Genomic DNA, 14,148 nt, shown 5'->3' with positions numbered 1-14,148 from the left:
TTTCCACCTATTTAAATTCTTTCCTCCTCCTTTCTCTTATAGAATCAGTACAGGTATCAACTTTCTTGATCCTCCCAGTTGAAAGTGATCTTGTCAAAATACTTCAAATAGTTACCTCCTTTGCACGTTTACTCTGCATTGTATTTATTCACCTCCAGGTTATCCCCTCCCGCTTAGGCTATAAATTCATTGAGCAAAGAGAGTATGTCATTTTTTAAATGAATACTCAACACCTAGCAGATAGTTTTACATGTAATATGAGCTTGATCGATGCCTGTCAAAATAATGAACACTGAATGAATATGCACTAAGTGAGGGATTTATGCAGATATGAAATAGTGTTCATTCCAAGCTGACTTGCTCTAACTAATAATAATAGCAGCTAACATTTATATAGCATTTTAAGGTCTGCCATGCACTTTATATATGCTATGTCATGGGATCCTCATTTCAAGCCAATGTAATAGAAACCATTATTATCCTCATTTAACAAGTCAGAAAACTGAGGCTGAGAGTAGTTTAGTGAGTTGCCCAGGGTCACATAGCTAGTAAGTATCTGAGGTAGGATTTGAATTCAGGTCTTCCTTACTCTAGTCCAGAGTATCACCCAGTATATCGAACAGCTACCTATCACAATTCTAACTAGCTCCCTCTCAATGTCAAATTGAATAGGTTCGGGGATACAAACTACACTATTACCCTTCTTTAATATTTCAAGATTTGTGACTTGCACAGGTGTTAATTCTAAGCAGGATCATTTCACAAAACAGTGAAGAACAATGAATAGGAATATGTAGAAAGTTTGAAACTGGAAGAAGAAAAAGAAACAGACAAAAAAATGGAACAGATCTGTCAACATTTCTATGGCCAATCATTTTCATCATTGCTGATCATGAAAACACAGAATTCAGCCCTTGCCATGCTCTATAAGAAAATAAAATTGACACTACAGAGATGAAAACAATACAAGTTTCACCAAAACAAAGTATGCACAAAAGAGGCTTATGTTGTTGGTAACACAATTTTGCAAGAACCTAGGGATCATTTTTGAAAATATCAGAAAGCACTGAAAATACCAAATGACCTAGGGAAGAGAGGAGGTATCACAAATGGTATTATTTTTATAGAGCAATTAAGACATCAGTAACTACTGACCCAAATGCTTGTTTTCTCATCTTTATAAAATCTTTGTGAGAATGATCTACATACTATGAAAAGTACGCTTGATGAAAATACGAGATGGGAACGGGCGCATTTTTTCGAAACACTCAATCTAGACTGACTATAGGAAACATAAGGAACCAAAATTTGTCTAAGGAACATAAGATCTCATTGATTGCCATTTGTTGATTATGAAAAAAACATGTGAAACTCTAGATCAAAATGCAACATCAAAGGCACTCTTCTAATAAGGTCCCATGAATTAAGATCGTAAAAGAGTCCTTGGTAGATGCAAAGAGATAAATTTGTCCAGGGATCCTTTGAATTGCAACACCTATCAGAGGATGAAACAAGGATTTGTATGACCACCATAGGTATCTACCATGGTCATCTTCATTGTTTTAAATGAAGATACTTCTGTTTTAGTGAAGACAGAGGTCTTCCTACTGCTGATGCTGATTTTTGCTGATATTTAGGAAAAAAAAACATTTATCTTTGTACTTTCTCAACTCTATCCCCCCTTCCTCTCCCACATCCCAACCCTCCCCCCCTCCCCCCACACACACATTATATACTGATTTTATGGAAAAATCCATTCTGAGTTCCAAACCACTTAGAAATGGATTTTGGGAACACAACCCATTGGTAAGCTGGAGTCCTCCTATATCCGTCTGCATTCATTGTTGGAGATTATCTGGGAAAACATGGGCTTCCTGCCTCAGCCCTATTGCCCAACTAGCCCTGAGCTGGGAGTGAAATCAGACTTGGGCACAGAGGATTTGAGCCTGAGTGAATTTGTGTCTGCATTCCAAAATGAACTAGGGAGTATCTATTGTTTTATATTATTGACATTAAACTTTCTCCTTGATTTGGATAATTGGGGTATATCCCCTTAGAAAGGAGTTCGTTGGCAACCAAGCAACTAAAATCATTTTTACTACTCTATTAGAATATTATGAATAATAATTTATTTATACAAAATGTTCCCATTTTGCCAGTTGTTTCTGCAGGACAGGGGTTTCCACACTTAATTATATCACAGATTTTCAGCTTGAAATATATGGACAGAACCAAGAAATGCTGGACAAGGGTCATGGTAAATGTATACAATACAAAACTCCAAAGATAAAGTGTTGGAAATTTTAAAGCACAAAAAAGAAAGAAAGAAAGAAAAAACTTAAACCCTTTTCACATTTTAAAAATGGCACACGTAAAAGTTTTAAGTACATGCAATACTTTATAGCAAATTTTTTGGGGGGAGGGGGGGCTGGAAATATTGCTGACATTGGAAATTTTCTCCCTGAACTCCTTTCTGAATCATTTGGAATACCAGGATTCTGGGAAATATGGTCTGGGAAACAATGTTCCAATACAAAAAGTTGTACATGATTATTCCAGTTTCCCCAAGGGATCACTGAGACCCAGAAAGATTGCCTCACTTAGCACAAGCCAAGGAGTAGTTAGGTTATAGGGCCTTCTATATCTACTTTCCCTAAATTATTCAAATCAAAACCCTTTTCCCAGAAGTATTTCTCATATATGCTAATGCTACTACAGAGGAATAAACATAATCCACTGATTTATTTGGGAATTACTGTTACTTGCCAATGAATTACTCCAAAAAGGCAGAGCCAAGTAAGTGTCTTCAAGAGTCTAGATGTGAGAGAATTACCAAAGTAGACCAGCTCTGCTCACTTCACAATTTTGCCAGGATCAATCTTGTTCACATTGGTGTGTAACCAATAAGTATGGGCACTTAGTGATATGGCAAAAAGTGAAGGTTATCACTTCCATGTTAAAATCAATCATTCTTCTTAAAACACACAGGTCCCTGACTTTCTCATTCAAACAGTCATTTTATCTGGAAATTCAGAAGTACAATGGTGGTTAGACTTCAAGTATAAAATGAGCAACTCACATGAGCCTTTCCATGGTCTGACCAGAATCATGAGACTTTAGATGTCATCTTATCCAGTTTATCCAAAATTTTAATAATAACGCAAACAGAAAAAAAGGACATTTTCTAGGCTTTAGAAGCAGGATTTCATTATCTTATACAGTATAAAGCTGAAAAGTTACACAGACGAAAAATGTAAAAGTCACCACTGTTACGTACTTAAAATAATGCTAGGGAAACAGCTCCAGCTCATACATGCAAGCTGATACGCAACATAGAGGAAGAAAGGATGAAGGCATTTCGTTCTTGTATTCCTAGTGTAGCTCTAATGAAGCAGTTTGCTTCGGTCCAGAGTGGCCCTGGCACATCCTCTGAGCTCAGTGGCAGAGGAAAGGATGGAGAGCTAACTGGAGGGGCACATAGAGAATGGTGGGTCCAGGATGACCTAAAGGACCAAACAAATATCAGTTTCCATTTCAACTGTAAAACCTGTGATCCAGTCCTATTAGATCTTAGGGTTCACCACACCACAGATGACCTGGAAATAGGGTGATTTTTCTGGTCCTCTGAAAACAAAAATCAGCTGAGGCTTCCCAGGGACCCACAGGGCCTCCAAATGTACAGTGCCTGACCGGTTCACTTTGTGTGGCTTTCCTCTTACCTACAAATAAGATGCAGCTGCTGTCCTCTTGTGGTGAAATCGAGAATTGCAGCTCCCTCTTTGTGAGCTCCAAATGACTGTGTCATTTTCTCAATGATTTCTCATAATGCAAGGGAAACCAACTGGATTCACTATAAATTTGTGTTATCTAGCTTCAGCTGGACCCTCACTGGCAGCTAGTGGTACAGAGAATAGGGAGTTAAACATGGAATTCGGAACACCTGAGTTCAAATCTTGTCTCAGACACTTACCTGTATGATCCTGGGCAAGTCACTTAACCTGTGTCTCAGTTTCCTCACCTTTAAAATTGGGATCATAATAGCACCTACCTACTGGTGTGTATTTGAATATGTATGTGTGCATACACATATATACACACCTACATACACATATATGCACACATATGTGTGTATATATATGGTATATATAATTGTGGCATAGTTATTATCATTATTAGGAGGTAACTAGACAGAAGAGTGTTGCTGTGTTGTTGTTAAGTCATTTTTCAGTCAGATCTGACTCTGCGTGATCCCCATTTGGGGTTTTGTTGGCAAAGATAATAGAGTGGTTTGCCATTTCCTTCTCCAGATCACTTATAGATGAGGAAACCAAGGCAAACAGGATCAAATGACTTACCCAGGGTCACACAGCCATATTTGAACTCAGGAAAATGAGTCTTCCTGATTAGCTCGGAGACTTTGGGTAAGTCACTTAATTTGTCTGCCTCTGCTTTGTCTTTAGTAAAATGCAAACAATTGCCTCCCAGGGTTTTTGTGAGGATAAAATGAATGAAATATTTACCATTCTTTGTACATCTTAAAGTGTTATATAAATGCTGACTACTGTTATGATTTAATTCCTTCCTAACTGAATTCCCAACTCACAATTCCAGAGAAGCTATTCCAAACCTTTTCTTCTCTCAAGCCTCCCATACTTTGCCTGGAAAATTGAGGCCACTTTATTCCTCACAATGATCTCCTTCTCCTTCATGGTTATCCTTCATGCCTGGAATATAATACCTACTTATCTCTACATTACAAAATTCCTCTCTTCCTTCAAGACATCGCTGAAGACCTTTCACATGGTCTTTCCACATTCTAGCACCACCACCCCTCCCTCTCTACTTTATATTAAACTACTTTGTTTTCATTCTCTTTATTATTTTCAGTATGTATGTATATATGTGTCTATATGTGTGTGTGTATTTGTTGTCTCTCTCATTAGAGCATAAACTTTTTGAGAAGAGGGATTATTTCATTCATCGTGTTTGTATTGCCAGAGCTTAACGTAGTAGGTTGATTGTCTTTCATTCTTAAAGACAACCATGACATCATGACTTGCAAGTGAATTGTTAACTGGGGCAGGGCTGTACAAAATAACCAGCCTCTCTCTCCCCTCCAGAGACATCTGGGTGCAAGTGGCAAGATATAGATCAGGAAGACTAGGGATGGCCCCAATGCAATAGGAGACCTTGGCCTTTTTTAAGCTAAGGTCTTTCCCAGGTCTCTGACTCAAGCAACATCCATTCAGTGATTAAAGCTAGGTGAGAAATGAGGCAAAGAAAGGCCACTTTTACCTACCCAAAGCAAAAAAAATCAATTTGGGAGGGGAAGACTGTCAGGGTTTCTGGCCAAAACAGAGACCATTGCAATTTATACTCACTCAGAGCCATCAGAGCCCAAAGACCAAATGAGACTTGAGCTGGAACCTATGGTGGGACAGTTAATGAGAGCCAGAGTGATTTGGGTTTAAGGTATGGTCCTTAAAAAAGAAATCTAGCAGATATGACTACACATCTGTCATTTGAAGGCCAGGACCAAGTCTGGAGAGGTTCATAGGCTCAGAGAGCCCAGAAGTCATCTAATCCAAATCCTTAGTGTAACAGAAATGTTTTTTGATCTTGGCCATAGAGGTACATAAGAACTGTATGTTGCACATTTTCAGACTTTTTCAAGGTATTGATCTGTTACGTTGATTTTTTTTTTTTGGTTATTTTCTTTATTATATTCAAAAACCCCAGCATATTTCCTTCCTTTGTTCCTCTGGAAGGGAGAGGGGAAAGGATACTAGGGGAAACCATGGTGATGTGGTAGAAAAAGACCTCAATAAAAACTTTTTTTTAAGAAATAGCAAATTTAATGGACCATAAAGAAAGCATTTTTCATAACCTGGCCCTTTCCTGTCTTTCTAGTCTCCTTCTCTCCATCTGTCCTACAGTTCAAGGACAATGCCCATCTTGCTGAGGTTTTTTGGGTTTTTTTTAACAAAACACTCCACCTCCCAGCTCCATGCACCTTCCCTGGCTGTCCCCCATGACTCCTTCCCTTTCTCTGCCTCCCAGCATCCCCCACTTCCTTCAAGTCTCAACTTTCTGCAAGAAGCCTTTGCCCGGCTCCCTTGTTACCAGCGCCTTCCTTCTGAGATTACCTACAATTTATCATATTTATTTACTTGTAGACAGTTGTTTGTATATTGTTTCCTCCACTAGGTTATGTACTACTCAATAGCAGAGACTACTTTTTGCCTTTCTTTGTATCCCCAGCAGATAATAAGCACTTAATAAATCCTTATTGATTTTTTTTGTTTGACTTAATTTACCTCCCTTTGGTATATATGCCCTACAGTGAAACTAGGTGATGCAGTGGGTAGTGTTGGTCCTGGAGTCACGAAGACTCATCTCCCTGAGTTCAAATCTGGCCTCAGACACTAGCAGTGTGATCCTGGGCAAGTTACTTAATCCTGTTTCCTCATCTGTAAAATGAGCTGGAGAAGAAAATGGCAAACTCCTCCAATATCTTTCTCACAAAAATCCCAAATGGAGTCCCGAACAGTCAAACACAACTGAACATCAACAAGAAATGAGGAATATGAAGAATTCGGGGGGGGGGGGGGAAACAATCCCATCCAACTGAATAACAACAATATACTTTTAAATGCATTAACTTGGGAAATAATATGGCGTGACATTGACCTCCCACCTGCTTGACATGGACATTGTGAGAATCAATGAATTAATAGCTACAAATGCCTTTGGATTTCATGGGAGAAAACCTCTAAAGGAACATAAGGTATAGTATAGAAGGAAAGAGGGTTGGCCTGAAAAAAAGAAAATGGTGGTGGGTATTGAGGGAAAACCATTTGGAGATCAAAAACTGTCTGGAAGTGATTGACAAGGTATTAGAACATATGACTGAATGTTTCCTTTTACTCATTACTCCATGTGTCTTATGTTAAAGCAGTGCTTAGTGCCTGGCACACAGTAGGTACTTAATAAATGTTAGCTGACTGTGGCTGTACCAACAAAATGTAATTTTGAAGGTTGGCTTACAGCCAACTTTGACAGAGGTTCCTTACAAGACATTCAAGGAACAGAAATTCCTTAGTCTTTGACTGATGTGGAAATAGAGCTCTCCAGAGCTTGTGAATTGTGTGAGACAATTCACAAGGAAAAGGACCAATATGGTTTCTTCCAGACACCTGTACCCTGGAGGACTCCTTGCTGAGTGAATGGGAAAGCCGCCATATCTTCTCGTAGCTCCACTAGGTAAAGGCAACTAGCATACCTTGTTACTATGGTGATGACAGTCATAAAATGGCCAAGATCAAAGGGCATTTCTATGACACTAAGCTCATAATAAGACATTTTCTAAACTCTCTGTGAAATAGACTGACAGTTTTGTTTTTTAAACTGAGCAGAAAAATGACTTCTTCCTATCTTGAACTGCATGATTTTCTTTTTTGAGAGTAGTAGATTAAAATATTTTTTTGGTCCAGAACATTGCTTTCATGAATAGAGGAAGTTCCTAGTAAGGAAACTCCTTCTACCGGTACACACTGGCATATGTTCTCCAATTTGTCGTCTTATATACTGAGAGGAGACTGAGAGGTTGTTATTTACACAGTCACGGACCAGTGTATGTGTGACAAAATCAGGATTTAAACCTAGAACTTCCTGACTCTAAGACTAGCTTCTCACGATGCCATGGTTTGCCTCTCACCAAACACTGCTCAGAAGACCATAGAATTTGGGCTGGAAGGCACCAGAGGAGCCATGCAGTCCACTCCCTTCATTCCACTTTTCCTACCCCCAGTCATCTGTGAAAAATAGAATGAACTCAACTGTAACAATGTCGAATTAAATCAATTGTGTTTTTTGAGGAAGATGGGAGCAATGGAAGGAACCTTGGTATAGAGGAGTCAGAAAGAACTGGGTTTGTATGCTGCCTTTGACATGACCACACACAAGTCATTTAAGGATATGTAACTCTCTAAGCTTCCCTAACAGGACCATGGAAGGAACCTTGGGCATTCTCTCCCAATCCCCTCATTTTACATTTGAAGAAATGGAGGTACAGAAGTTTAAATAATTTGTCAAAGGTTACACAAGACATTCTGCAAAAGCTTTCAAGCTCAGGTTCTATAACTTTCCATTGCCACATGTTGCTTCTCCCAGATTTCTTCCTGTTGATGAGAACTGTTGAGTTTCCACAAAATCACATAACTTTGATAAAGTGACCTAATAATGAAGGTGACTTTACTCTTCCTTTCAGAGTGGAAAGAAAAATGTTGTCAGAAGAAAGAAAATTAAGTGGGGAAGAGAATTTTGAAGAATAAGTAACAAAAATGACAACATTCCAGCTGGGCATATTAACTGACCCTGGCATATGGCACAGCACTGAAGCTATGTGTTTCAGGGATATTTTTAGATGAGTTTTGTAGGGACGCCAGGGTCAGTTCATTTGGATACTGTTATCCAAATGGTTCCAATTTCACTTTCCCCTGTAATTTGCATATTCTCATCTGACAATGCCATGATGAACATCATTAAACGTTTATCATAAAGCAATTACATATTATTTAAACTCTAAGCATAAGCGTATGAAAAATGGATTGACTGTGATGTGACAAGATCGCGTTGTGTAGTATAAGAAGTAGGGAAAGGCTGGATGCTCGAAGAGCTTAGAAAACTCGGCAGAGGAATTCAGCTTTGATATGGTACACTGTAGGTTGTTGATAATCTTGACATTATAATAATCCCACACATTTATGTAGGTCTTGGTGGTTACAAATGCTTTGAGTATCACTTCATTTGATCCTGTCACCAATTCTGTGAGGAGTAATTTGCTTCAAAGTGTTTTAGAGGATTCATCTGGCAACGGTACGTAAAATGGATTGGGGGCAGGGAGGAAGGAAGAAGCCAGGGGAAAAGACTAGAGGCAGGAAAGCCAATTAGGAGGCCATTACAGTAATAGGAATCGAAATAATGAGGCAGCCAGGTGATAGAGGATAGAGTCAGGAAGACCTGAATTCAAATGTGACCTCAGACATTTACCAGCTGCGTAACCCTGGCCAAATCACTTAACCTCTGTCTGCCTCAGTTTCCTCAACTGTGAAATGGGAATAATAATAGACCTATTTCTCCAGGATTGTTAGTAGGATCAAATGAAATAATATTTGCAAAGCACACAGTGCCTGGCACACAGTAAGGGCTTAATAAAAAAGTTGTTTTCTTCCTTCCTTCCTTCCTTCCTTCCTTGGACATGGGTGTTGGTATTGGGAATGAAGAGGAAGGGACAAATCTATTCTCAAAGGAAAAAATGGACAAAACATAGTGAATGATTGGATGTGAGAAATGAAAGAGAAAAAGCTCCCAAAATTACTCAAAAGTTTCAAGCTTCAAAGACTGCAAGAACAGTGATGCTTTGGATAAGGAGAAAAGGGAACCGATTTAATGCAGTGAAGGAAGATGATGAATTTAGGTTTAGACAAGTTGAGCAGACAATGACAGGCAACAGAAAGAACGCTAGAATCAACCACAGAAGAGGTAGGTTCTAGTCCCGACTCAGTTATTTATTAGGTGTGTAACCTTAGACAAGTCTCTGCGTCTCAATTTCCTCAACTGTACAATATGGGCATGAGATCACTGGCCTCAAACTTCAATTACATGTTTAGGTTTAAAACGCTCATCTTTTTACTTTAGTACTATTTAAATGCTTATTTCTTTTCCCCCAAATTTAAAAGAGTAGAATACTTTTTATGCATAGGACTACCTAAATATTATTTATATAAATATAAATATATAATATTTATCAGATCTGTGCAATCTGAACTGTGACTTGTTTCCGAGACTATAGGATTCTGAAGGTCTCCCCCCAACTCTGACATTCACCTGGAAGAGTTGCACGATTCTCATTCATGGGGGTACCCTCTCCAATGGTACAGATTACAATGAATACACACCTCGTCATGCTGTGATTACTGCCCATGTCCTCCCAGCACATCTCCTCCACAGGGGTCTGCCCAACATCATCGGAGACCTTCCCTTGCCAGGACAATGAGGTAATAAGGTAGTATATAATAAATTCATAATGATGAAGGTTCAGACAAAAGTAGAATCAATACTTAATGGAACCAGGGCTGAGAAAAAGAGATGCACGAATTTGTGTCATTGACATAATAGGAAACCAAGCTCTATAACTTGTTGTTCTATAGGACTGTATAGGCATACAGCAGGTCAGCTTAGTACAAGGCCAGCCAACCTGTCCTGAGGTAGACCTGATGGTGAAGGTCTTAATGGATGGCCACCACAAAATGGGTGTTTTCAGCCACAGGAGTTCATGACAAGTGTCTATTAGGACATGGAGAAGTTGCAATTTACATTAGTGGAGTGAAGAAATCGTGAGCCTTTTGAAATAAGTAGTATCCCTCAGCAAAGGTGGGTCAATCAATCAACTAGCATTTATCAAGTGCTTCCCAGGGTATTAAAGCTGATAATGCAAAGGACAAAAGAGTCATTGCCCTCAAAGAACTTAGATTTTAAGGAAGAGAACAGAGTTCTGAGTTCTGTGTATGTGAAATACAGGCTGTATAACTACATTAGTTGGGAAGCTAATTGGCACAGTGAACAGAGGACTCATCTTCTGAGTTCAAATCCAGCCTCAGACACTTACTACCAGTGTGACCCTGGATAAGTCACTTAACTCTGTTTGCCTCGGTTTCCTCTTCTTTAAAATGAGCTGGAGAAGGAAAATGGCAAACCACACTCCAGCATCTGTGCCAAGAAAACCCCAGATGGTTTCATGGACACCACCTTTACCGAACTACAAGTTTTTACTCAATTCAGAATGGAATATTTTTCCATGGGAACATTTTTTGCATTTGATAGCACTAGACAGTGGTATGATGAAGTGAACTGAGAGTTGCATTTGGAGTCAGGAAGTAAACAAGCAGTTATTAAGTTCCTGACCTATGCCAGGTACTGTGTTAACAGTGAATGATACAAAGGAAAGTGAAAACAAAACAAAAAGACAATCTAGGTGTAAGTCTTGCCTCTGAAACCTAAGAGTTGCGTGACTCTGGGTAAAGTCACAAACTCTTCAGACAACTCTCTGAGACTATAAGTTGTGACAAACAGATGCCAATCTGCATTGGTAGCCCCCAACACCACTGAAATTACAAGTCAGCCCCCAAAAAATGGTAGTTCATGAAAAAGGAAGATTAACATCTAAAGAAATTCCCTTTACAGCTTTGTGTTGGGAACATAATCATGAGATTCTTGGTTCTTTAATCAATTACAATTAAAATAGGTTCACATTTTTATAGTGCTGTATCATTGACAAAGGGCTTTACCAAGCAACAGAAGCTTGGCCTGGCAACTAATATTGGCCACACTGTAAGCCCCATGAAAGCAGAGACTACAGTATTTCCAGTCATCTTGACTTTTATTTTGCCTCTGGACTGGAGGAGAGAGTGAAGCTGATGACTTTGCCAAGCTCTGCCTCACTTCAATCCAATTTACATGCAAGTCAAGACACCACACTTGTCATGTCATTCATTGGTCCTTTTCGAGAAAGAAGGATGAACGATACCTTTACAAAAACTAACTCATGGGATTTTAACAGTAATCTTTTCAAGTAACTTGTACAAATATGACCAATCTCATTTTACAGATCAAGAAACTGAGACTCAAGAGAATTTATGTAACATTGTTGGCAACTGGAAGAGTCAAGATTCAAACCCAGAATTTCTGACACTGAAGTGAGTACAATATTGATTGACAGAATAAGGACAGAGTTAGGAAACAGCATGCTCTTTACTACGTCCAAAAGTCAAGATATCACTCTGTCTTGGTCAAACAACAACAATTATTACAAGACATAAAACTGGAGAAAGGGTAGGAGAAGAGTAAACTGGTAAAAAATGTCAGATTGTTAGTTTATTTTCCTGTTTAGAAAAGCTGGTTAAAAAGAAAATTGAATAAACTCTCATTTTTAATTTCCAGGTGAGCTACTAACTCTCCATCAGTACACATATAATTAGGATCCAAGATATTAATGGAAACTCTGAAAGTCACATGAACCTTTTCTCCATGACAACGGCGGGGGTGACTAACCAGGCATTTCCTGCTTTTACAAAGATACAGATATTTACTGAAGTATAATGCAGTCAAAGGAGCCTAATGGAAATGGGTAAGTATACCTAAATCAACACCAGTACCAAGTTACTGATATAAGTGCATGCATTTAGTCAATCCCAAACATAGCCTTCTGGATTACTGGGTGAGAAGAACTGAAAGGAAACATTTATTAAGCATTTCCTTTGTTCCAGCAACTGTGCTAAGCACTTTACAAATATTCTCTCTTTTAATCTACACAACAAGCCAGTGCAGCAAGTGTCGTTATTATCCCCATTTTACAGTTAAGACATTATGATAGGGAGCAAATCCCTCCTTTATATGTGGGTATACAAAGCCTAGAAAAGGGAAATAGTGGGAAAGGACCAAAGAGGATGTAATAGGGTTTTTTTTAAGTCAATTAATAAAAGACAAAGCAAAACCAAGAAGGGATAAAACATAGTACCTTCAATGCTCTGTGGACCCACAAGATTCATAGCCTGATGAGCCGCATATTCTACATGGGGCCTAGCAATGCCCAGCTGTTCCATCACTCCATGGAGCAACCTCTAAATATCTGCTTCTGAAACTCGGTCTGGAGTCCGAGGACTATGAGCAGATGATAGAGTCCATCCCAATGCTAGCCAAAACACCATGTTGTACAAGACAGCGCTCAGCATCATGGAGTCTATTGTCCCCTGCAAAAAAAGGAGAAACCAACTATCAATCGGTCACAAGGAGAAAGGGGGCTGTGTGGTTTTCAAAAAAAGGGAATGGTAGGCAATTGAAACTTTAGGTTACTAAGCTTGACAGCAAATTCTGGTAAAATTCAAGGTTTGTGAGTGTTTAGAAAGGGAAGAGGTGATCACTGCGATCCTGCATGGGTGTAATAAGAACAAGGGAAGTCAAATGAACCTTATTTCTTTTTGTTGTCAAGGATTTGAACATAGTATATCTTGATTAACAAAGCCTTTTATAATACTCTTTTGGGCAAGATGGCAAAATGTGGACTGGCTAACGGCATAGTTAGGTGAATTCAGAACTGGCTGACTAACCAGACCCAAAGTGTGGTGATGAATAGATTGATTGATGTCAGACTGAAGGGAAAAGGGCTATGATGGAATGAAGCTAGATCCTAATCTAGCTCTAATCTATTCAAAATTTTCCCAGTGATTTAGTGGAATAAAGATATAGGTGGCATGCATTTAAATTTTCAGATGATACATAGCTAGGAGCAGCAGCTAATACACTAAATAACAGACCAGTGATCCAAATGAGTATGGATCAACTGAAGCTAACAAGGTGAAAATATAATCATGAGAGGGATATGGTACAGGTCTGTGCTTTCATTGGGATAGGGAGCTCCTAGATAAGGAAGTCCCTCTAACGATGCAAGTCAATACTCTCCAATATATAGTTTCAGAGTTGCCCAGAACATTGATTTAAATGACTTTCCAGGGGTCACTCAGCCAATATGGGCCAGAGGCTGGACTTGAGCTCAGGTTCTTCCAGTGTTAAAGTCAGATTTTCATTGTAGTGCCTCTCTATAATATAATCATAGATTAATTAAAAAAAAAAAACCTTTGTATATGTGGAAAAATATATTAAAGATAAAAGTCCTCTATTTGGGCTTAAAAACACAGCTATCAAGTATAGGGCAGGAGACATGTGGATATATAGCAATTAAAGTGAAAAAAATCTGGAGGATCTGATGGATCAAAAACTCCATACAAGTCAATAAGTATGATGTGGCAATGCAACAGCAAAATCAAATGCAATTTTGGTCTTTATTAATATTCAAAGGCAAGGCGGTGGTAGGTGGCCCTGCCCTTCTCTGGCTGATTCAGACAACATATGGAGCATTGCATCCAGTTCTAAGCACTGAGCCCCTAAGAAGGGGTTGATCAAGGAAGTGAGGAGACTTGAAACCATGCCTTCTAAAGATTAAAGGAACTGGAATGTAAAGCCTAGAGAAGATTGAGGAGACAAAGGAATGGTTGCCTTAAACTTCTGAAAGTTTCCAAAGGGCCACAATTT

General features: G+C 38.9%; 1 protein-coding gene across 1 annotated transcript in view; it reads right to left on the bottom strand.

Moving 5' to 3' along the window:
• The window catches only part of LOC140513806 (uncharacterized), a 66,389-nt gene that overhangs the window by 47,784 nt on the left and 4,457 nt on the right, over positions 1-14,148 (bottom strand). Inside the window, 1 exon segment of the mRNA XM_072623803.1 lies at positions 12,578-12,809. Within this exon segment, the coding sequence (XP_072479904.1) occupies positions 12,578-12,809 (232 nt within the window).

Source organism: Notamacropus eugenii, chromosome 7, assembly GCF_028372415.1.
Source record: "Notamacropus eugenii isolate mMacEug1 chromosome 7, mMacEug1.pri_v2, whole genome shotgun sequence".
Classification (NCBI taxonomy): Eukaryota; Metazoa; Chordata; class Mammalia; order Diprotodontia; family Macropodidae; genus Notamacropus; species Notamacropus eugenii.
The sequence above is the reverse complement of the archived record's forward strand: the minus strand, read 5'-3'. Positions and strand labels throughout refer to the sequence as shown.